Source organism: Poecilia reticulata, chromosome 9 (assembly GCF_904066995.2).
Source record: "Poecilia reticulata chromosome 9, P_reticulata-male-v2, whole genome shotgun sequence".
Lineage (NCBI taxonomy): Eukaryota > Metazoa > Chordata > Actinopteri > Cyprinodontiformes > Poeciliidae > Poecilia > Poecilia reticulata.
The window spans coordinates 33,368,795-33,393,715 of NC_088838.1; the positions used below are offsets into that span (position 1 = coordinate 33,368,795).

Here is a 24,921-nt window from a genome sequence, read left to right on the forward strand (position 1 = left end):
GGGGATGATTAACAAAACATTTGTAATAGAAACACAACAACTGTCCTGTAACTTTGCAGCTCCAACACCTGGATGAAAAGTCTGATTACCTCATTGGCAGTTATCCATTGGATTCATGTGTTCTGGAGCAGGAATGTGTTCAAAAGCTGCAGGACAGTAGCGCTCTGGAGTTGCTGATCCCTGTTTTATGGTGTTTAACAGTAACTTTGCACATCCTGAACCCTCAGCCACAGGTCGATGTTGTTTCATGACTACGTTTATTTCACCAGAGCACTTCCTGCTGCTGTAAACCTCTAACAGGCTGAACTTCAGCCCAGTTAGCTCACTCCCATCACCCACCAACCTCCTCTGCCTGTCGGAGCTGGCAGTCATTCCAGCCTTCGCTCTGAGGGAGACTGGAAGCACAGACAGCGAGTTCAGGTTCGTTCAAGAAACATCTGCAGGCTGCATCGCTCCCGGTGAGTTTTTCCTTTAAAGTGAGAGAAATCCCAGAAAAGTGATGCTTCAGTGCAGATGCTTTGTGTTTTCTTGTGATTCTTTGTGAATAAGCTCAGAGTGGATGTGGTCTCACTCAGTCAGATCGGTGATTTCCAGATGTTTTCTGCACGTAACGGCAAGATTGAACATGAGAGCGTTGCGTAAGCTCGCAGTAAAGAACATCTCAGTTAGAACATTAAATGTTTCTGCACAGATTCCTGAATGAAATCTGGTTCTGGTTTGCAGAATGTTCTGCCATGTGATCCTGCTGTTTACTTCATGCTGTGAAGCTTCCTAAACCTTAACCTCTGCATGACTCTGTACAGTTTTTTGTTTTTATGATTTTCCATGGAAGAAATTCAAGTCGCTTATGAAAACTTAAACAATCCTAACCCATTCTGATGCAAAACCAAGCAGCTGTACTTCTGAATAATACGTCTTAAACCTTTTCAACTTTGTCCTTTTTAACACAAAAGGTGACTTTTTATCCTTTCAACGGTTTTATTTCTCGGGTTTAATTACCGGGCAACACCTGCACACAAACACAAAGCTGTGAAACCTGAGAGAAACTTCTGTAACTAAATAACTGTAAACCCCCCGAGACCCTGAGGAATTTCACCATTGTTGCTGTGAGCTCAGGAAACTATTACTGCACAGGATCTGGAGTTATGTAAAGCCTGGAAAACAGCCTCAGCCTTCTGAAAACCTTCAACAACAACAAAAAAGCTTTGCAGTGAATTCTTCTGTTCTGTGAATCGTTGGTTCTGGACATGCTCACTCAAAATATTTGCTCTGGTGAAGAGGTTCTTAAACTGCATGTTCAAAGGTCCAAATCAGGACAAACATCTAGAAATGAGCAAACAATCTGTGATAAACACAAACATAACATTGTGTTCCTCCAAGTGTTAAATTGTTGGTGTTGAATATTGATCACATATTATATCTAAATACAGATCAATACAGCAGGCATATTTGCTAACTTCTACAGCAGCTCTTTAATAAAACAAGCAAAAATCAAAAGTATAATATCTACTCATTGCGTACTTTAAAGCTGCATTTTATAAAAATATGGGTTTTTTTGCTATATTTGTTGAAACTGTCACCATGTTTTGACAGTTTATCAGACAGATAATCTGAAAAGATGAACCTCCTCCACCTCCTGCAGTCTGAAGAAATGCACCAAGCACAACCAATCAGAGCCAGGAGGTGGGGCTTAGCGCTGTCAATCAACTTCATGTGCGTGCTCGCTGCTAAATGTGCTAATGGTGGATTAACAACTTACTGTTACAGGAAAAACATTTCTCCACCATCATTGGTGACCATGATGACTAGCGTTAGCATTCCTGGCAGACTGCTGATGGGGAGACGCTGCAAAGAGCAAGAGGGGAGGGAGAGGCATGCACACAGGCATGATTGACAGCGCTAAGACCAGCCTCCTGGCCCTGATTGGTTGCTTCTAGTTAGAACTGGGAGAGTGCAGGGCAGCACCATTTTTTCACAGATTTCTGTCTCATACCATACTGTCTTGACATAGTGACAGTTTCAACAAATACATGATTTTTTTTTTCTATAAAAGTTACATCCTTCAGCTTTAAGCAATACATTATATTTTTCTTTCCTGTATCTCAGTGCCTTGTGGTCTTACAGCTGTTTTCACACCTGATAGTCTGGTACATTCTGTTCGATTGGGAACCAAAGTTGCAACATTTGTTCCATTTTCAGCTGCTGTGATTTTCTTTCTCACTGCACTGAGACAAACAAACACAAACCCTTTGAACAACCTGTTCCCCCCCTGGCCTGTGGGGGCGCTGCACCACGAACCACTGAAGGAAATGACACAAAAACTTCTGAAGACGCTGAGTGCAACTTTCTGCTTCACAAAATGGAAACACACATGGAGTGGCATCAGATTTTAGCGGATGGAGGATTTATCTTGTCTTTCTTTTTCTGGTAAAAGAACACAAGACGTTTCCCCAGTTAACACAAGACTCACATGTTTGTTTTGGCTGAATTTACCCAGAATACCCTGCGCTTTAGTCCACTTCCTGCTCCTGGCGCAGGCTCCGGTCCAGTTGGTGTTCACATATTTATTCATACCATACCAGAGTTCACTTCAAACAAACCAAGATGGAGGTTTGTAGATGGACCAGAGTTTGATCACTCCTTCCCAAACGAACTGGACTTTCTAGACAAATGGACTGGAGTTGGATTAAAGTGGACTCAACAGGGACGGTGGGAATGAACCCTAACATTACATGTGATGCCAAGTTGAATTTCTGTCTCCTAATCAAGTGCTCCCAAATCGATCCTATATTTCTGCTTTAAATAATTACTATTAATTAATTGATGACTAATGTATTGCAAGAATCTCAAATTGCTCTTATACTTTTGCTTCAAATGGTGTTAAATGACCATAACCACTTTGTCAGTTTATAATATGTTCTGTGCAATGTAACAGGGAACCTTGTTAACTAACATTTAATGCAATGTAACTCACTGCAAAAAAGAACTATTACAGAAATCAGAATAAAAGCCGTTCTTTAGGCTGAGCTAATTATTTATGACCAAGTTATGTCGAAGGCTCCATTAGTAAAGCTAATCAACCTTCAGTCAGATTAGCTGCCATGCAGTGACTGTCATTAGTTTCCATGTCCATGAGCCAAAGTCTCTCCAGGATGAAAAAGAATAATTTGTTTGATGTCTCTTCATATATCAAATATTTATGATCATTTGTGTTGTATTCATTTTGCAAAGGACTGACTGCAGCGCAGTAATTGGTTGGTCAAGAAGCGCCAATAAAATCTGTTCAAAGTCTCGTACTCAAAATGCTAAAATGCTAAATGTTTATTTTAAGCTCTGCACAAAGTTCAGGAACTTTAGCATAAATCAAACAGAACAAAGTTTGTTTGCTATAAAGCTATGAGCTAGGTCAAAGTAGCTTTAGCAAGATTTAACTCCTGTTTTGATTAAAGCATCAGTTATATTTACATCAATGAAATTAAGCAAATTTTATGCAACCATTAATGTCAAGTTTAGACAGCACTGTTGGAACAATGGTATGCAAAATCATTAACTCACTAGATGTAAGGTTTAATAAAACCTGATTTATAAATGTTTTATGGATAATTTGTCATTCCCCAAACAATAAAACCCCTACAGATCTTTATTTTAAAGATGTTACTGTAAAGGCTCCAACAAACTCGAGGCAGACTCAAAGCAAACATCCTCCAAACATATTCATGCAAAGGTCAGTTTTAACGAGGGTTGGGCAATAAATCAATTAATCAGATGTTCTATTTTTGAATATTTAATTTTTGGAAAATCTGGATTTCTTGGGTTTCCAGAGATGTTATCCCACCCAAGACCTACAATCTTGTTTTACAGGCGTGTTTTAGAGCTTCTGCTTATTTCAACTCTGAACTCAGATCGACTCACAGAAGGAATTATTGAACAGCCAATGTTTGAAGATATTTTCTGTTATTTTTATAAAGAAAAAAGAAAATCTATAAAAATCATAAATTGAATTTTGTATAAAAAATAGAAGATTTTGTTTTGAAAACATATCACCCAGCCATAATTTTATTTTAAAAACTACAAGTTTCCATCAAATTGTTTTGTATGAGACACTGAGCTGATAAAGTTGAGAGTAGCGCCATCTTGAGGACAAAATGGATTAACATTTTGAAGAGTTTTGATGGAAGAAATTGGAAAACACAGAAACTTGAATAATCAATGATCATACATTTATTTTTCATAGAATTAAAATCTGATCACATTTTTCATAGCATGAAAAATACAGGGGAGGAAATGACCGTGGGTAAGGATGAAGAACTACTAAATGGAATTGTGGGAAATCTAAGTATTTGTCAGAAGAAATGTGGGAAATCAGTAGGCCTGACTATGAAATCTTAGCTGTCCGCAGAGTCCGTGCAGCTCACAGAATACACACTGTACGCCTGAGTATGTTGGAGCCTTAACTGTAATTTCAGGTTCTGAATACGACATAGGCTACGTTCACACTGCAGCCTCAAATGACCCAAATCAGATTTTCTTGTCCTCATGCGACCTGGATCTGATATTTTTATGACAGTCTGCACAAAACAGATCAGATTTTTGCAAACATGACTCACCCCATCCAATATGTATCTCATCATTTCAAATGTGACCTGAGTCTGTATGGCCAGGTCCATACAGACTCAGTTGGATGGCATCCATCCACCATATACGTCAAGAAACCTTGCTATGTGACATCATTGCATTCACTGCTGCGGGACTCACATGGGAGCTCACATACAGATCACATATATTTGAAAATGTGAACGACCACACAAAAAATTTAAATTGAACATTAAGGCCTGCAGTGTGAACATAGCCATATACGAATGTGGTCCAAAAGGGTTCAGGAGGAGCTACCGGAGATATCTAATATCTTGACATTTCTTGACATTCTTTCAGAAATGTATCGGCTGATCCTGTTGACACTGGCAGTGTCATTCATGGTAAATGGAGGGAAAGTCTTGGTCTTCCCTTTGGATGGAAGTCACTGGGTCAACATGATCGTCATCATAGAAGAGCTTTACGCTAGAGGTCATGACGTTACCATGGTGTGGCCATCAAATTCCTGGTACATCAAGCCAGACTCCCCCTACTACAAGTCCATTCGTATAAATATTACAGCAGGTTTTGATCCAAAAAGCTTTGGCTCATATGTAACAAGAACCTTAAACATGAAGCGCCAAAGTTCTTCATTGTGGACTCACATGTCTTTGGAGTATGAGCTACTCACACAGTTCTATCAGATGCATATGCATGCGCTTCAAATGGTTGAACAGATTTTTGAGGATGAAGCACTATTGCAGAGTCTCCGTGATGCCAAATATGACCTGGTTCTTACTGATCCTGCAATTGGTGGAGGAGTACTTCTGGGTCACCGTTTGGGTCTCCCACTTGTCTATAATGTCAGATGGACGATTCAGGGAGAGGGGCATCAAGCTATTACACCTTCCCCACTTTCTTATATCCCCACAACAGGGTCAATGCTGACTGATAGAATGACATTTATGCAGAGGGTCAGGAACATCATTATTTATATTCTAACACGCACCCATATTTGGTTTATGATAGAACCAAACTACAAACCCTTTGTCCATCGTCACTTTGGCAAAGACGTACATTACATGGAGCTGTTCCAATCAGCCGACATCTGGCTGATGAGAAACGACTTCACCTTTGAGTTTCCACGACCAACAATGCCAAACATCATCTACATGTCAGGATTCCAGTGCAAACCCTCCAAGCCTCTCCCCAAACAACTGGAGGAGTTTGTACAGAGTTCTGGAGAACATGGTGTCATTGTGATGACATTGGGGACATTGGTAGAAAAACTCCCTGAGGACATGGCTGAGGACATTGCTGCTGCTTTTGCTGAGCTTCCCCAGAAGGTGATCTGGAGGCACAAAGGAAAGAAGCCATCCTCCCTTGGCAACAATACCCTAATCTTGGACTGGTTGCCCCAAAATGACCTCCTTGGTCATCCCAAAACCAAAGTGTTTGTGGCTCATGGAGGCACCAATGGAATGCAAGAGGCCATCTATCATGGCGTTCCCTTGGTCGGCTTGCCACTCATGTTCGATCAGCCAGACAACTTCTTCAGGATGGCATCAAGAGGGGTGGCCAAAGTCCTGGACTATGGAACTGTAAATAAAGACGTCTTCTTGGAGGCTCTGAAGGAGGTTCTCTATGAGCCTTCGTACAGAGAGAAGATGAAGGAGCTGTCCAGCCTCCACAGGGATCAGCCCATGAAGCCTCTGGACCGAGCCATGTTCTGGATCGAGTTTGTCATGAGGCACAAAGGAGCGGCCCATCTGAGGACTGAGTCCTACAAGATGTCCACCATCCAGTACCACTCTGTTGATGTTTTGGCATTCCTACTGACAGTAGTTCTGCTGCTCTTTACTGTTTTAATTTCCGCAGTACGTTTTTTATGGCCAAGAGTATGCAGTCAAATCTAAGCTAAAGATTGATTAAATTGCTGCAGCAGAACATTTTGCAAAGTAAAATTTTGATCTTACATGGAAAAACTTAAATGCTGCTTCTACGTTTTTTAGCAGAAACCTTGTTAATGTGTTTCCAAATATTTCCAACCACTGTATCCAAAAATGACAAATAAAATCGGAAAATGTTGACTTGTTTTATAGTGCGTGATAAATCAATTAAATTAGTATTTTTTTAATAATTTCCATCAAAAACTAATAATTCTATATACTTATATTTTGGGGAACATCATATGGGATGTTCACTTCACTGTTAGACCTGAGTAACTGTAAAGACGGTGCTTGTATTCATATTCAAGTGTTTATACATTCATCACATCTCCACCTCAAATTTACAGATTTGTGTAAGTGTACAAGTGTTGCCCGAATATTAATGCATATGATATAGAATGCAAAAAAATGTTAAATGGCTGCTCTATGAAATAATCAACTTAATTTTAAGCTTGATTTCATCAAGTTGCCATGTATATATGCGGAGGTCCAATAAAAGCAATAAAACGCATGTAGTAGTACGTAAATGAAAACTGGTGGATATCTTTATATCTTGAAAATGGTTTTACAGAACAGTTTCATTTGTTTATCCCAAATCATTTATGTAGTCTAAGGCTTTAATACTATATGTGATGTATGCCTCTTACAATCAACAGAAAATAAACTTAAATTAACTTCCACAAATCTGAAATTTAAGTCTTCTTAAATATTAACTTGCCCCATAATGCTTCAAAGGCTCTGCAAGTATTGTGACAATACATTTACATTTAAATAAATAGCAGAGTGAAGAGAATAATTCTTAAAATGTTGTCATTTTTAAAATTTTATTCCTTATTTCTTGTTTTCTTCTCTTTTTTGAGTAAATAGAATGTATCTGTGCCCACTGGATGTTGGCATTTTAGTCTGAAACCAGATTTAAGCACCACAGACCTTTGGAGTATACACAGAACCAAAAGACTCATCAGAAACTCTGGTTAGTTCTGCATGTAGGAAGACTGTTTGTTGTTGCATAAGTCCATTAGTTTAATGTAGAGGACACTGTCTCTCACGTTTTAAGGATTACTTTTATCATAAGACCTTTATTAGGAGGGTCCGATCTAATGTCTCTGTGTCTCCCATCAGAAACTATTTCTGAGATGTACCTACTGACCCTGCTGACCTTGGCAGTGTTGCCATTCGTGGTAAATGGAGGGAAAGTTTTGGTCTTCCCTTTGGATGGAAGCCACTGGGTCAACATGAACGTCATCATAGAAGAGCTTCATGCCAGAGGCCATGAAGTCACCGTGGTGCGACCATCAGACGCCTGGTACATCAAGCCTGACTCCCCTCACTACAAGGCCATCACCATTAACACTTCTGCAGGTTTTGAGAAAGAAAACTTTGAGCTATATGTAACAAGAACTCTAAACATGAGGCGCCAAGGTGCTTCTTTCTGGACTTGGATATCTCTAGAGTATGATCTCATGACACAGTTTTATGAGATGCATAAGCAAGGACTTCAGATGATTGAAGATATTTTTGAAAATAAGCAACTGATGCAGAGTCTCCGTGATGCCAAATATGACCTGGTTCTAACTGACCCTGGAACTGGTGGAGGTGTTCTTCTGGGTCACCGTTTGGGTCTCCCTCTTGTTTTTAACGTCAGATGGACGATTCAGGGTGAAGGGCATTACGCAATTGCACCTTGTCCACTGTCTTATATCCCGGTACCTATGTCAGAACTATCTGATAGAATGACATTCATCCAGAGGGTAAAAAATGTAATGTATCATTTCTTTTCAAACCTCCAAATTTGGTTTATGATAGAACCAAACTACAAACCCTTTGTCCATCGTCACTTTGGCAAAGACGTACATTACATGGAGCTGTTCCAATCAGCCGACATCTGGCTGATGAGAAACGACTTCACCTTTGAGTTTCCACGACCAACAATGCCAAACATCATCTACATGTCAGGATTCCAGTGCAAACCCTCCAAACCTCTTCCCAAACAACTGGAAGAGTTTGTACAGAGTTCTGGAGAACATGGTGTCATTGTGATGACATTAGGGACATTGGTAGAAAAACTCCCTGACGACATGGCTGAAGATATTGCTGCTGCTTTTGCTGAGCTTCCCCAGAAGGTGATCTGGAGGCACAAAGGAAAGAAGCCATCCACCCTTGGCAACAATACCCTAATCTTGGACTGGTTGCCCCAAAATGACCTCCTTGGTCATCCCAAAACCAAAGTGTTTGTGGCTCATGGAGGCACCAATGGAATGCAAGAGGCCATCTATCATGGCGTTCCCTTGGTCGGCTTGCCACTCATGTTTGATCAGCCAGACAACTTCTTCAGGATGGCATCAAGAGGGGTGGCCAAAGTCCTGGACTATGGAACTGTAAATAAAGACGTCTTCTTGGAGGCTCTGAAGGAGGTTCTCTATGAGCCTTCGTACAGAGAGAAGATGAAGGAGCTGTCCAGCCTCCACAGGGATCAGCCCATGAAGCCTCTGGACCGAGCCATGTTCTGGATCGAGTTTGTCATGAGGCACAAAGGATCAGCCCATCTGAGGACCGAGTCCTACAAGATGTCCACCATCCAGTACCACTCTGTTGATGTTGTGGCAATCCTACTGACAGTAGTTCTGCTGCTCTTTACTGTTTTTATTTTGACAGTCAAATTTCTCTGGAAGAGAATGTTTTATAGCAGTAAAGCTAAAAAAGAATAATGACTATGTTTTCAAACTGTTACAAATGTATTTCAAACAGTGCAGTTGTTCACCATGCATGTTAGATTTCAGTGTCTTGAAGTACAAAATTTCCAGTAATATATTAATCAACTTACTAATGAGATTAAGAAATGTCAAAAATGATGTCAAGTCCTCACTCTTTTTGTTACATGCCGTCTTGTAAAGTACATCTAAAACTGTGTATAATTGAAAAACTTTGGTGAGCACCATGTTTTTGAGTAGGAAAATGTCTTATTTCTGAATGTTGCTGAAGGTGTTTTGCTCGTTTATGATTATTCTAAGCCACTGAATTAAATATGTGAAAATGAGAAATTATTTTTCACTGTAAGTCAATTAAACAAATGGATAAACATACTGAGTGAGTTGTTGCATTAAAGTTACATTTCTCTTGTAGAAAACACAACGTGTTGATTGACCACTTAAACTGTTGAACTTCCACAATATCTGGAAGTCACAAAATCTGAAATCTTTTCTAAAACCATGTCTGCCAATTTGCTAAAATATACATAAAAACAAAAAACTCTCTTTTGTTCATTCTTATTTTAGTGCAAGTTGTCTCCAAAAACTTTATTAAATGGTTACTGATCTCTACAGATCAACATCGATTCAGAATATGTCTCGTAGACATAAACATGAAGAGCACCTTTAAAAGATGAAGTGCCCCCATAGCCATCGTTGCCTCAAAAATGTCAAACAAAAAATCTCTAAAATCTTAATATCTCACATGTAATTATTGATATTTTTGTTGACTTTGGTTCCAACTTCCACTTAACAAAAACAAAGAGTTGCAAACATCTACTGTGGAAAGTTGTACCTATAGATTAGTTGACAACTCTTGTTAGCATGGTTGTAAATGAATCCATGTTCCAGGAACCAGAATAAATTGCTCTGACCTCATTGTTTTGACAGGTACGGATTTTGTTCCTCACCTCACATTAGGACTCCCCATAAACAAAAGACTGACAGCATCCAACATCAAAATGTTTTAAGTCCAAATGTTTGTATGTTGATTGGTTTACCTAGCATCAGTGCTTGGTTAGTAGGGTCAGGTCTAACACCTCTGTGTCTCCCATCGGGATCTCTTTCAGAGATGACCCGACTGACCCTGCTGACCCTGGCAGTCTTACTCTGCTCATCATCCCTGGTAAATGGAGGAAAAGTCTTGGTGTTCCCAGTTGATGGAAGCCACTGGGTCAACATGAACATCATCATCGAAGAGCTTCACACCAGAGGCCATGAAGTCACAGTGCTGCGACCTTTTGACTCTTGGCACATCAAACCAGACTCCCTTCACTACAAGGCCATTACTGTAAATTCCTCGTCTGGTTTCAGTGAGCAAAGCTTTGGGTTATTTGTGAACAAAACACTGGAGTTACGGCGAGAGGGAGCTTCATTTAGGACTCACCTTTCTATAGTTTCCAGCCTGCTGTCACAGTCATACCTAATGCATGAGCAGGTCCTTCAAATGACAGAGGTGATTTTTGAAGATAAAGCACTAATGCAGAGTCTCCATGATGCTAAATTTGATCTGGTTCTTACAGATCCTGCATTTGGAGGGGGTGTTTTTTTGGGTCACTATTTGGATCTTCCTCTTGTCTTTAATGTCAGATGGACTATTCAGGTTGAGGGGCATTTTACAATTGCACCTTCCCCACTCTCATACATACCCGTACCAGGATCAGAGTTGACCGATAAGATGACATTCATTCAAAGGGTCAAAAACGTCCTCATTTATATTGTTACATGTATCCAATTTTGGTACGTTGTGGAACCACTCTACCCAGAATTTGTCCATCGTCACTTTGGCAGTGACGTACATTACATGGAGCTGTTCCAATCAGCCGACATCTGGCTGATGAGAAACGACTTCACCTTTGAGTTTCCACGACCAACAATGCCAAACATCATCTACATGTCAGGATTCCAGTGCAAACCCTCCAAACCTCTCCCCAAGCAACTGGAGGAGTTTGTACAGAGTTCTGGAGAACATGGTGTCATTGTGATGACACTGGGGACATTGGTAGAAAAACTCCCTGAGGACATGGCTGAGGACATTGCTGCTGCTTTTGCTGAGCTTCCCCAGAAGGTGATCTGGAGGCACAAAGGAAAGAAGCCATCTTCCCTTGGTAACAATACCCTAATCTTGGACTGGTTGCCCCAAAATGACCTCCTTGGTCATCCCAAAACCAAAGTGTTTGTGGCTCATGGAGGCACCAATGGAATGCAAGAGGCCATCTATCATGGCGTTCCCTTGGTCGGCTTGCCACTCATGTTCGATCAGCCAGACAACTTCTTCAGGATGGCATCAAGAGGGGTTGCCAAAGTCCTGGACTATGGAACTGTAAATAAAGACGTCTTCTTGGAGGCTCTGAAGGAGGTTCTCTATGAGCCTTCGTACAGAGAGAAGATGAAGGAGCTGTCCAGCCTCCACAGGGATCAGCCCATGAAGCCTCTGGACCGAGCCATGTTCTGGATCGAGTTTGTCATGAGGCACAAAGGAGCAGCCCATCTGAGGACCGAGTCCTACAAGATGTCCACCATCCAGTACCACTCTATTGATGTTGTGGCATTCCTGTTGGCAATTGTTCTGCTGCTCGTAGCTGTTTTTATTTCTGTAGTCAAGTGTTTTTGCACTAGAGTACTCAACAGAGTCAAAGCCAAAAAGGAATAATTAATCTGAGCTTACACATCTATGCTTGTTGTTGCTTATCTTATCCAACTGACTGCGTTATGTTTACAAAAACTTCAATGGAAACATCAAGTTAAATGCAGGTCTAATGTCCAACATTAAACTGCTTTTTTTCTAGAAATGTCATAATCCTCTATTGTTTGTGGTCATTTACCTCACTTTGTAAAATTGCTTAGTTCTTTGGTCAAGTTTGGTGAAATGGATCTTTTTGTACGAAACATGTTTACGTTTTCATCTTAAAACGTAGTATTTGTGAGTATGATATTGTTGTTTTCTCTTTTTATAAACCAATGTGTAACATACAAATCAGTTGAGATTGTTGATATAATTTCAGTAATTAAACAAAACTAGAAGACTCTTTCATAAACTGATGGACATCCAGATTCTACGTCAACAGTTCTCTGTAACTCCTTTTTATATTTTACCTTAAACTGACCTCAAATCTTTGGGATTTTTTTGTCTCATGTTCAAAAATGTGTGTAAATACTTGTCATCAAAAATAAAGGCACAAAACAAAAATTGCATGATGGCTGAAAAAAGTGATATCATCCTTGTTGCCTATATCTGTTGTTAAATTTAAATTGTCGTAAAAGTTCATGTATATCCACACACCAAATGCAGTTTAAAATACCAAGTTTACTTTTTAATCCTCCTCTTGTTATGTAAAATTTCTTCCTAGCATCTCATTTACCATTTGAAATTTCAACATTGATAGCAGAAATTTAAAACACAGTGAACTCTTGCAAATTCACATCCCAGCTTTTCCCAAGTCTATCCAAGCCTCTAAAACTGAATGTATACGCCTGCCTAGAACCCAGCATTTACATGTTCAGTTGACAAGTATCATAATATTTATCAGTCTCTACTAGGTGTTAATATTTTTGTTTGATATCAAATTTTTGTCAGGATAACTCTTCAGAGTATCAATCAAAGCAACGCTGCAATAAAAACCTCTATTAAGATGCAGAGGTGAGTCGGCTAGCCAAAGATTTTATTCAAGTAAAAGCAATGCAGTAAACGTAATTCAACAGTACACACCTCTGATTAGATGCTTTTTTTAAATATTACTTCTAATCCCAAAAAAGTTGCATGCATTATAACAAATCTCAATGAACACTTATTTACAATAAACAACTTGTTCCTCTTTTCTGTTTGTGTCACATTTATGTTTACTCAGGTTATATCTGTTATTAGTTAGATCAGAAATATTTACAGTACCTTCAAAATAAAGATTTCTTTTATAAATGAGAAAAGGCAATCTAAACCAATCTGACCATGTATACAAATGTAATTGACCCTGATCCTAATTGGTTGTTCCACCCTTTGCAGGAATAAGTCCCATTAAGTGTCTGTGATAAGTTGAAATTTAACCCTTACATCTTTGCTGAACGATTTTGACCTACTGTTTTATACTTTTATACTTAACAGCATAAAATACCTTTTTAAGTTTAAGTCAAAAAGTCAGAGTTTTGACTCTGAAGCTTTTATGTGATTTTCTTCCGTGAACTGGCTGAGTCACCGATGAGCTCTTGGAGTAATTTTGGTATGTTGACCTCTCCTAGGAAGGCTCTTCACTGTGGTTCCCTAAAGTCTCCAGAGAATCTGATGGACTCAGTTCAACTGGGATCCAAAATTGCAACATGTGTTACATTTCAGCTGCCATGGTTTGCTTTCACGTTGCACCGTGTCAAACGAAAAAAACCCTTTGAGCTACCTGTTCACCCTCTCACCTGTAGGGGCGCTGCACCAAAACCCACTGGAGGAAACGACATGAAAACCTCTGAAGAAGACACTGGGCATAACTTTCTTCTTCACAAAATGTAAACAAAAATGGAGTGGTGTCAGATTTTAGCAGTTGTAGGATTTTTCTTTTGTCTTTGGTAAAAGACTATGAGCCATTTCTCTCATTAGCACCAGTCTCATGTGTATATTTTTGTTGAATTTACCCAGAATGGCCTGTGCTGTAGTCTGCTTCCTGCTTTTGGAGCAGACTCCGGTTCACTTGGTTCACTTAGAACTCTGGTGCATTCAAACTGCACCAGAGTTCACTTAAACCGAACCGAGACCAAGGTTTGTAGGCAAGCCAGAATTCACTTTTTAGGTATGCATCAGAGTTCAATTACGCTTCCAGATGTGAACCAAACTTTCTAGGCAAACAAACTGGAGTTGGATTAAAGTGGACTAAACAAAGCTGGTGTGAACATGCCCTTAGAAATAACTTTGGAACCATTTCCCGACTGATAGATGTCAATGACCATTTTCTCATCTACTCTTGAATTTCTTCTTCTCTTGGCACAATGTGATGTTTATTGAACTCTCTTTGCCTACGTCATGTCAGACATGTTCTATTGAAGTGTTTCCAAGATTCTGCAGATATAGCAGTAATCAGGTGAAGCTAAAATAAACAATCAATTTAGTCACAATTAATTCGTTATTTGGCAATAGAAGCAATTCCAATTTTTCACACAGGCAGGTTGGTTTGAGTAGCTTTTTCCATAATAAATATAATTATAAATGGTATTTGATGATCAAAAACATTTAACAGAAGAAATCGTTGAGGTGGAAAATACTTTTTCATAGCACCACATAGGGTCACGAATTCTGCAACATGCAAACTACTTTCATAGCCAAAACAGTATGAATCATTGCAGCATCAAGTTAAAATAGTGCATTATGTAAAGGCTGGAAAGCATTTAAAGGAGCTTACAAACCTCAGAAAACAATGAAACTATCTGCAGTTTAAATTACATGACACCATCTTTGCAGTTTGGATGTTTTGTGTTAGTTGCAAAAAGGTTAAAATTCATGGAAGCAAATAAAAAGAATTGCATTATTTAGACTACAGCTGTAGACTCTAATCCATTACAAGTCATTCATACCTTGGAAGGTTGCTTATACTTACAAATGTCGACATTAGACAACCCAGTTCCTCATACACAAGTATTCTCATGTTGATGGAAGTCCTTTGTTATGATGGTCAATGCTAACACCTCTGTATTTCCCATTGGGATCTCTTTCAGAGATGACCCGACTGACCCTGTTGACCCTGGCAGTCTTGCTCTGCTCAGCATCCCTGGTAAATGGAGGGAAAGTCTTGGTGTTCCCAGTTGATGGAAGCCACTGGGTCAACATGAACGTCATCATCGAAGAGCTTCACACCAGAGGCCATAAAGTCACAGTGCTGCGACCTTCAGACGCCTGGTACATCAAGCCTGACTCCCCTCACTACAAGGCCATCACCATAAATTCACCAGCTGGATTTGACAGGCAGAACTTTGGGTCGTATGTCATGAAGACAATAAACATGAGACGTCATGGTTCTTCAGTTTGGTCTCGCATTGCCCTGGAGTATGATCTATTGCAAACCTTTTATCAAATGGGTAAGCAAGTGCTTCAAATGGTTGAAGATATGTTTGAGGACAAAGCACTAATGCAGAGCCTCCGTGATGCCAAATATGACTTGGTTCTTACTGATCCAGCAATTGGTGGAGGAGTTCTTCTGGGTCACCGTTTGGGTCTTCCACTTGTCTATAATGTCAGATGGACGATTCAAGGAGAGGGGCATCAAGCTATTACACCTTCCCCTCTCTCCTACATCCCCGTACCAGGATCAGAGGTGACTGATAAGATGACCTTTATGCAGAGGGTCAATAACTTCCTCTACTACATCTTTACATGTTTCCAAATTCTGTACGTTGTGGAACCAATCTACAAACCCTTTGTCCATCGTCACTTTGGCAGTGACGTATATTACATGGAGCTGTTCCAATCAGCCGACATCTGGCTGATGAGAAACGACTTCACCTTTGAGTTTCCACGACCAACAATGCCAAACATCATCTACATGTCAGGATTCCAGTGCAAACCCTCCAAGCCTCTCCCCAAACAACTGGAGGAGTTTGTACAGAGTTCTGGAGAACATGGTGTCATTGTGATGACATTGGGGACATTGGTAGAAAAACTCCCTGACGACATGGCTGAAGACATTGCTGCTGCTTTTGCTGAGCTTCCCCAGAAGGTGATCTGGAGGCACAAAGGAAAGAAGCCATCCTCCCTTGGCAACAATACCCTAATCTTGGACTGGTTGCCCCAAAATGACCTCCTTGGTCATCCCAAAACCAAAGTGTTTGTGGCTCATGGAGGCACCAATGGAATGCAAGAAGCAATCTATCATGGCGTTCCCTTGGTCGGCTTGCCACTCATGTTTGATCAGCAAGACAACTTCTTCAGGATGGCATCCAAAGGAATTGCCAAAGTCCTGGACATTGCAGGACTAAATAAAGACGTCTTCTTGGAGGCTCTGAAGGAGGTTCTCTATGAGCCTTCGTACAGAGAGAAGATGAAGGAGCTGTCCAGCCTCCACAGGGATCAGCCCATGAAGCCTCTGGACCGAGCCATGTTCTGGATCGAGTTTGTCATGAGGCACAAAGGAGCAGCCCATCTGAGGACCGAGTCCTACAAGATGTCCATGATCCAATACCACTCTGTTGATGTTTTGGCCTTCCTGTTGATAATTGTTCTGCTGCTCTTAGCTGTTTTTATTTCTATAGTCAAGTGTTTATGGAGGAGAGTATTTTATCGAAGCAAAGCCAAAAAGGAATAATTTTCATGACCATAAACATCTTTACATGCACTTCATCACAACAAAAATATTGAAGTACATGAAAACAAATAGGATTATGTAGCTGAATGGGCTGACCTAAATTAGTTTAATCATTATTTAAGGACAATCAGAGTATAAGTTGGAAATCAATCTAAGTTTCTTCAGTCACAGAAAGGAATGACGGTAAAACCACAGATTTCTGTTGAAGCTACTTTTCTCTGAAGTCTGCCTATAAAAATTATGTTTCTGAATTTCTAATATTTATAATTTATATTCTAATTTCTATTTCTGAGGAGAAGTGAGAAGCTCTTCATCAGATGTCATTTTGATATATAAATTTAAAAACTAAGTAAAACATGGTATTTTTACATGACAGGAATAATCAAAGGTTTCATTGGAATATGGTGTTATATTTATAATTTATTGGTTAATTAGCAGAAAAATTGCCTGAAGTTTGCAGGAGTGATAACAAAATGATGGGTTTAAGGTAATTATGAATGTTTTTGAATTATTTTTGTTATTCAATAGAAACTGCATGAATAAATGAGCCCGACATGTTTTTTTATTCTCTGCAGGAACAAAATGTTCATGTTAATGTATGAATTAATGAAGTATGAGTTTGATTTAATAAAGTTTAAAAAAAAAATTTAATAATAACATTTGTCATTAAAGCAAACATCTTGCTTTATAATTATTAAACATCATTTGGGCAATTGCTTTTATGGCATATGATTATATGTATTTACAAATTTACAAATATATATATTTATATTTGAACAAACTGACTGACAGCAGCAGAAGATCTCAGCTTTAAACGCTAAACCAAGAATTAAAATCTGGATTAAATTGCTTCACTAGTGACACCTGCAGGCCACAGAGCAAACAACACTTTAGTTATATCAATTTTCTGGATTATCAGCATTCTTTTTGACATATCCAAGTTTTTTATTAAGTCACTAAATAAATAAAATAGGCATTTTAAAACAGGCTTAGAGTTACAGCGTTAACATTAGTGAATTAAATTAGGGGTTTCCAAGTCCAGAGAGAATGAATTTACTTCTTGTAGTTTTAATTTTAATCAGTAGCAAGTGTAAACAAAAGTGCAGAAAATAACAGAAGAAAGAAAAAACTATCAAAATATGACAATTTTTGGCTTTTATCTTTTTGTTGTTGGAAAAAATCTCCCTTTAATTTTCAGAGGTAACATGTAATAAATACAGCATCAGAGGACGGAAACAAACAAAAGAAACCGTAGGAACTCACTGTGACTGTGGGGAGAATGTGCAGCAGGATTCGGCGCCCGGCTGCCATGTTTCCAGTCAGATCCAGAACCGTGTTGAACGGAGGACGGGCTGCGAGGAGACAGGATGACGGAGATCAAACAGCAGCAAACAGCGAAAGGAAAACGGTTTGAGTTTCTTATAGTTCCTAATTTTTCTTTTTAATCCAAAATCAGATGAAATTAAACTAAAACAAATAATGGCTCTGCTCAGAGTGCAGACATGACCATGCACCCTGGCTCATTCAGCTCTGATCACAATCATTTTGCTAACTAAATATTAGCCTCAAACTAAGTATTTAAATGTTATTTTAAACTAAATATCTAGTCACCAAGTTAAGAAATAAGATTGATAATTAAATATTTAGTTTCACAGTAAATATTGACTTTCCTAACAAAATATTTAGCTTCAAACAATATTTAATTTGCCAAGAACATATTTAATTTGAAGCTAAACTTTTAAGTATCAAGTTAAATCTTTTCTCTGTAAGATAAATATTCAGTTTGCTATTTCAATTAAATTTAGATTTAAGCAATGTCTTTTCAAAATAAATGAATCAAATTAATTCCCCTTTGTTTTCTCTCATGTCAGGCTAAATAAAACAAATTACTGCAGCAAACGTTTGCCAGTGTAACTTTACAAACGGTACTCTGCATATTAAAGGAGCATTAACATCAGACCTGAATCATCAGATCTTAATACATCCAACACAGGTTTGTCACAGATCAGAACAGCTCAGACTTATCTGAGATACACATTTCTGAATTCTTGATTAACTTATTGTGACCTACAGACCAGATTTTGAGCTCCAGCTCTTCACTTCTACAGGTTTTGTAATTTCTCACTTCATACCTCTTTCATGAAAGTCACATAAATCTGCATGAATGCAGCAGCAGAACAGAAAGTATAAGAATAAAACAGAGTGGCCCTCCACCTGATCGGACAGACCCGCTCCTCCCCCTTCAGGTCTCTCTGGCTGGACGATGCGCTGAATGCCGTTTCCAGGAAGCTGAGCGGCAGCGTCCTGTTCACCGGCCGGTTAATCTGAGCTCTGCTCCACAGCGTCAGAGCCGCCTGGCTTCCTACATAGAAGTGAACGAGGGCCGGGACCGAGTCAAAGGCCTCTCCTTCCAGGCTGTACTGGGCCCGGCTGTACGTCTCTCCGGACTGGACCACCGTCTTCCTGATAGGGAAGTGAAGGGCTTCCTGTTCCCAACAGCAGGTGAGGACGAAGCCGCCCTGACTGGACCGGGAGTCTCTGAGGAGGAAATCACCTTCGTTCACCACCAAACTCTCCGACACCTGCAGAGACATTTAATCCGTCCAAAGCAGAGAATCAGTGGAGGTTTCTGGTGTTTCGTCTCATCAGATACACAGTAAAGTACTTTCTGAGGTGGATTTTCTGCTCACTTTTGGAAGATCAGTCTTTAATTCTCATGTTTGCTAAGCAGGTGTTACAGCATATTCTGTGACCTCCATATATAGTGACCATAGGAGGCGCTGTTGCTTTTTAACACTAAGCTACATCCAATACGTAAGGTTTGCTGGGGGGAAAACAAATGCAAAGGAAAAATAAAGAAGTAGACAAACAAAGAATAAAACATCACATCAAACCACTAATATTATGACTGTTATGGAAATACAGACAGTCACACAATATGATTGCTCTCATCAGATACTGACCACACTGTGCAACTCTACTAGTCAAGTATTTAATGTTTTTCATATAAATTACAGTGTGATAACATGTAGAAAAATTTTTCATATTTTCTATAAGTGGTACATAAAAACAAAGGTTGTGCAAAAACATAAAAGTTATTGGTGTACCATAGTATTAAAAAGCAACAGCGCCCCCTATGGTCACAGTGTACGGTGGTCACAGAACATGGTGTACACTGTAAACATGTTCTTCTGTTCATTGTTGGAAAAACCTCAGTTTGAACTGAGCAGAGATCTCCCTGAAGTCACTGAGAAGCACTCCATCATGGAGCAAATTAAATTATATAGGAGGAATTTGTGTGAGGATGTTTCCTTTACAATTAAAAGAAAGATTCAATTTCCTGCATCAAAAACAGCAAATCAGATTTATTATCATTATTATAATACCATTTTAAGCTTTACAGAGAGTTTTGACTCTTAACTTTGATTTAGATGTGGACAGTTCTCCCTCTTGTGGTCAAACCGTCTCATTACTGGTGCCAATATAAACTGTTTCCTCCAAATGGCCAATCTGGGATTCAATTTGTTTTATTTAGATAAAATTAACAAATTAGTATTTTTGAGCCATAATGGACTAATCAACACATCTGGATGCTTTGCGACTCATGTCTGACTTTTCCACGGCAGCCTGAAAGGCCCAGTTCTTATCTTTTCACCCACAAAAAATCCAACTTGTTCAACTTCCATATGTGGAGCTAAATCACATTCAGTTGTTTTCAAAGCGACTGCAGTCTAAACGGTCAATTTTATCCAACTTTTACATCATTGAGGTAAGACATGCGTCATAATTCTGCACCAGGAGACAAACACAAACTATCACTGATATTTGTAATTATAAAATTAACTTTAAAATCCTTCCATAGATGGTGGCTGATTTCAGTCGCATTTTTCAGTAATATGAACGACTAAAAAAGTCAGATTCCAGCAGAAAAGTCTGAATTGACGAACAAAACCTGCTGTGTGAAGGTAGCATAAGACGCATCAATCAACAGCAGAGGAGCGTTGCTGCATGACATGTCAAAAACACAATAACATCAGGCAATAATTCATCACTTAAACATGTTGACGTTCAGTATTTACAGACTGGAGTTCTGTTTCCCTTAGAAGAGGTGATCTGTTTCAGTTGCTGTACTTTTTAAAAGATGTGGTGTTTAAAAAAAATCCACTTTTACCTCAATATTAATTTGAAGCTTTTATGTGAATTCTGCACTAAATCAGTGGTTAAGATGTAATTTCCCCATTTCCCACAAGCCTGAAATGCAACTTTGGTTTTTAAATAGGATGTTTTAGCCGCACTGGGTCAGACGATGGTTTGTGGGTAGCAAAGGTGTTTGCTAACAAATATAGAGCCGTGTAAAATTATCTGAACCTTTTTCAGTTTCAAAATGTATGTTTATAGGTCACCAAAAAGTAAACAGCTCTGCAGGTCTAGTAACCGTCATGCATGGTGGTGGAGGGGTGATGATTTGGGTCAAAAGAAAATCCTTTGAAAGAATGAAGCAAAACTGCAGATGTTTTCCAACAACACAGAGCAGAAGGTATGGAGAAACAAAACCGAAATTATATCAGGATAAAAATCCCAAATACAAATCTACAACAGAATGACTGAAGAAAAAACAAGCTGTTGAAATGGCCTAGTTAAAGTCATAACCTGAATATGGTTAAAACAAAAATGTTGTGCGATCTGAAAGTCAGATGAGCAAGAGGAAATTTCTGACGTGACATTAATAAAGTCAGAGAGTAAATGACTGCTAAGAGTTACGATGTTAAAGGGGATAACACAAGTTGGTCTACATGTTGGTTTAGTTTAGTAGAAAATGTGTTTTCCTATTTGGAAGATTATAAGGACCACATTTTTTGTGATGTGGGTGTTTTTATTTATTTTCATTACTTTTTCACAATAAAAAAAGGAAGAAAGTATTTCCCTTCTTTAAAACAAACATCTACACTGCAAAAACACAAAATTTGACCAAGTAATTTTGGTGGAGTTTCCAGTACCCAGTTTCCAGTAACCCTACCCTAACCCTAACCCTAACCCTGTCTTATTTCAAGTATCTTTGGATACTTGAAATAAGACAAAATTAGCTCAATAGTAATTTTTAAGCAAGAAATAGGAGCTTGTTTTAAGTCAAAAATCCCTTAATAATGAGGAAAAAGTGAAACAATCTGTCAGTAGAACTAGTACTTTTAATAAACATGAATTAATGACCGACTTAAACCAAGCTACTATTTCTCATTGAAAAGTGGTAAGTTAGTTTTGTCTTATTTCAAGTGCACAAATATATTTCCATTTGAAACTAGATCCTTGCAGTGTGAGCTTTAGTTCTCATTTTAAAGAGAAAACGTTCTCTGTGTAACGGTGAAATGTAAATATTTTCATGCAGTCGGAACAAACCTCCCAGGGTATCGGGCCGTGGTACCAGGCGTGGCTCTTCAGGTTGGTGCCGCTCAGCCTCAGTTCCTCCTCCAGCTGCTTCTTCAGTTTTTCTGACGGCGGCTCCAACCAGAACTTCTCCTTGGAGAACTTGAAAGGCATCACAGGTGCAGAATTAGACACAACTCCAGGACTCAGACCGAAATCCAAAAGACGAGAAGCTGAGCTGTGAGAAGAATGGCTGGTTTGCAGCATCTCCTCTGCAGTCAAACGGCCGCCTTCCCTGCTTTCATTTCTTTTATTGTAGAACAGACAGTTGGGAAGGAGAGAGGGAGGAAGGACGGACGTCTCTGGCATTCCCACACTGACATCCACAGTAGTGGCACCAAAGCCCCAAAGCAAGATCAGGGACATTGGAGTCTTGGTCTCGTCGCCCTGGCAACGGCATTGTGAGACACTGTCATCACTCAGCAGCTTTTGTCCATCGTGTCTTTATACAAACGAAAGGCACTAAAGAAGCTACTGTATATGAGGAGTTTATGGTGAGGATGAGCTGGGAATGGTTCAGCCTGAAACGTCACACCCCTCGGCCCGGACCCGGTGGTTCCTCCCTCTGAACCGGGAGACACTGGGAACCAGGCCAGGACCGCTTCAAAACAAAACCCATGCATGTTTGTTGGGGGGTGGGGGGGCTTTCTATTTACTACAATGTAAGGACCATTTTTCTGACAAAATTCTATGCTGTGAAGACCAACATAAGAGGAGGTGCTGGTTTTGGGTCAGAGGTTACATTTAGGAATAAGGTGTGAACTGATTTATAGGTTTAGAATTAGCCATGTACTGATTCTCTGTGTTAGGCTATAGAAATGAATAAGAAATGAATGGAAATCACTGTCTGTGTGTGTGCATGTATATTCTTGTTTATGCTGTTATTCAGGACCTATGACGAATGATAGGCCTTATAGGGACCAAGCACAGTTCTAAAATGGCAGACCCCCATTTTTTAAATTTAGTATCTAAAATGAAAAAAAATGAACAGAAAGTCTTAATATGGGTAGGAATACCCATATTAATTGTGCATGTTTAACAATATCAACTTAAAATATCATCCTATTTTAAGTTTGAGTGCCTGTTAAGGAGGTAGTGTCTGTTAAGGAGGTAGTATTGTGTGTTTCCCAGGCACATAGTGTCTTTAGATTTCACATAGTGAAATCTAAAGAAGCAGTTGCATGTTTTACAGTCATCTGAAGTCATCTCGGTGGTTTCCAGGCAGCCATCAATTGCCTCTAAGAATAAGCTAAAGTACCTCTCTTATGGAAGTTGGTCCACATGGGAGGGCGAGCTCACAAAGGTTTAGCACAACCAAATAATTTTGCAATTTGACACCTTGAAATTGGTTTTCTGTCTCTTTAAGAAGCTCCCGCTCTTTCAGGCACTCCACTTTCAGCACGTCATCACAACAATGCTCATCAATGATGCTGTTTAAAATTGTTCTTAGGAGTGTTGCAATGACAAGTAGTTTGCATGAGGAGCTGAGCTGACTCAGTTCAACCAGGTGTTTGCTAATTGCTGCTGCCACTAGTCTGGAGGAGCTGAGTGGGGAGGGTTGCTCTGTGAGGTGGGGACTGCATTATCCTCTCTAAATATGTTTTTCTTTAACAGAGAAAGCTTACATGGCAGAAAAAGGGAAGTCTTACAAAAGCAGAAGTTGGCATAAAAAAGAAGAATGGAAAGAGTTCTGAAAGAGGAGAAAAAATACTTCAGAGAAACTCACTTTCACATATTCTCCACTGCAATCTGTCACTTTTTTGAACCTGAAAACAAGAAAGAAACAACAATTATTTCCCTGCAATTTGAAATAATTTGAACTGGATGGAAGTGGGTTATTATTATTGGTGAATGCTAAAAAATGTTTACACTCACAGATTAACGCTCAGAAGGAATGAAAACACAAACTAGACATGATTTGGTTCCCAGTTTGGTATCAATCAAACTCTGTCCATGCATTCTTATTTGACTAAATGCTGGATGCAGCATTTACCAAATAATGTATGTGAATATCAAGAAATGGAACAAAATTCACTGGTCTGAAAATATTTCCAGAGAAGTCTACATATTTCTGCTAAATAGCAAATAAGACTGCTTTCTCTCTTTCTTTTCTTTTTTTACCCTGAAGAGAAAGGAGTTTTTCTGTCTTACAGCTCAGGCTGACACTCTCACCTCTTTTTTACACCAGTTTAATAAAAGCAAACAGGAAGTTCAGTTTAAGGTTGTTTACATTGCACTAAGTTGCAAAACAGAGCACCTCAACACCGTTTGCAGAAAAACTAGTCCAATTCATCTGAGAAGCAGAGGCCCAAATACTTTTTTAATGAATGTGTGTTTTGATTTGCTCTTTATATAAAACTCATAGACCCTTATCAGATGAATGTTGGGATTTTTATAAATATAAACAATATTCAAGTATTTGAAAATTATGAAGTAATAGTTATTTTTGGGGAAAAAACATTGAGTTACAGTTCAGGGGACAAATTAATCCATGCATCAATTCATGCATAGGACTCCCTGGTAATGTCCTGTAATTTGCATTAGTAGAAGAAATTTTCTGTGTTTGGTAGAGCACCAAACAGGTTGCAGCCTTGTGGCCCACATGCTTGCAAATTCTAGTAAAAATATTCCTATTAATGTCATTTAACTGGATCCAGCTCATTCTATTGGATAGGCAACAGAGGAAAAATGTATGGTAAAAGTCTGACTCAAGAGGCAACATTTTCAATTCAAAAATCCTTTTTGCTGCTCGATTATAGCATAAACAGAGCAACAAATATATTTATTGTTTTTAATCTGTTATTTATGTTATTTAACCATTAGAATAATGCAAAGTCATTCAATGAATTAAAATATCTGTCCCAAAGAAGCTCATTCGTCAAACTAAAAGAACCTCATGAAAATTGACAACTATTAAGCAGGTATTAAATACTTTCGATTAAGGCTCCATTTCTACCT

The 24,921-nt window shown here is 39.0% G+C and overlaps 1 protein-coding gene, 1 long non-coding RNA gene and 4 pseudogenes across 10 annotated transcripts in view; 4 read left to right on the plus strand and 2 right to left on the minus strand.

Annotated features, from left to right (window-relative positions):
* The window catches only part of LOC145552894 (uncharacterized), a 262,036-nt gene that overhangs the window by 111,054 nt on the left and 126,061 nt on the right, over nucleotides 1-24,921 (minus strand). The gene's annotated exons all lie outside the window — the stretch shown is intronic.
* Nucleotides 1-24,921, minus strand: part of sh2d3cb (SH2 domain containing 3Cb) — a 47,941-nt gene that overhangs the window by 11,642 nt on the left and 11,378 nt on the right. For both annotated transcript variants that reach the window (XM_008419337.3, XM_008419338.3), the window contains 4 exons: nucleotides 23,690-23,729; nucleotides 21,937-22,065; nucleotides 18,757-19,124; nucleotides 17,806-17,894 (listed from right to left, as the gene is read on the minus strand). In XM_008419337.3, the coding sequence (XP_008417559.2) occupies nucleotides 17,806-17,894; nucleotides 18,757-19,124; nucleotides 21,937-22,065; nucleotides 23,690-23,729 (626 nt within the window). The remainder of the gene's footprint in view (nucleotides 1-17,805; nucleotides 17,895-18,756; nucleotides 19,125-21,936; nucleotides 22,066-23,689; nucleotides 23,730-24,921) is intronic.
* On the plus strand, nucleotides 328-9,604 carry LOC145552888 (UDP-glucuronosyltransferase 2B31 pseudogene; annotated as a pseudogene). 3 transcript variants are annotated; one of them, XR_014089011.1, is made up of 3 exons: nucleotides 328-458; nucleotides 7,382-7,494; nucleotides 7,644-9,604. The product of XR_014089011.1 is annotated as a UDP-glucuronosyltransferase 2B31 pseudogene, transcript variant X2 (transcript). The 3 variants fall into 3 exon arrangements; XR_014089010.1 differs by having other exon boundaries at nucleotides 352-458; nucleotides 7,389-7,494; XR_014089012.1 differs by lacking the exon at nucleotides 7,382-7,494 and having other exon boundaries at nucleotides 349-458.
* LOC103470705 (UDP-glucuronosyltransferase 2A2 pseudogene) lies at nucleotides 343-6,662 on the plus strand (annotated as a pseudogene). The gene is made up of 2 exons (XR_014089013.1): nucleotides 343-458; nucleotides 4,933-6,662. The product of XR_014089013.1 is annotated as a UDP-glucuronosyltransferase 2A2 pseudogene (transcript).
* LOC145547554 (UDP-glucuronosyltransferase 2B31 pseudogene) lies at nucleotides 344-12,463 on the plus strand (annotated as a pseudogene). The gene is made up of 2 exons (XR_014089007.1): nucleotides 344-458; nucleotides 10,339-12,463. The product of XR_014089007.1 is annotated as a UDP-glucuronosyltransferase 2B31 pseudogene (transcript).
* LOC145547523 (UDP-glucuronosyltransferase 2B31 pseudogene) lies at nucleotides 345-17,255 on the plus strand (annotated as a pseudogene). 2 transcript variants are annotated; one of them, XR_014089008.1, is made up of 2 exons: nucleotides 345-458; nucleotides 14,960-17,255. The product of XR_014089008.1 is annotated as a UDP-glucuronosyltransferase 2B31 pseudogene, transcript variant X1 (transcript). The 2 variants fall into 2 exon arrangements; XR_014089009.1 differs by lacking the exon at nucleotides 345-458 and adding an exon at nucleotides 10,447-10,559.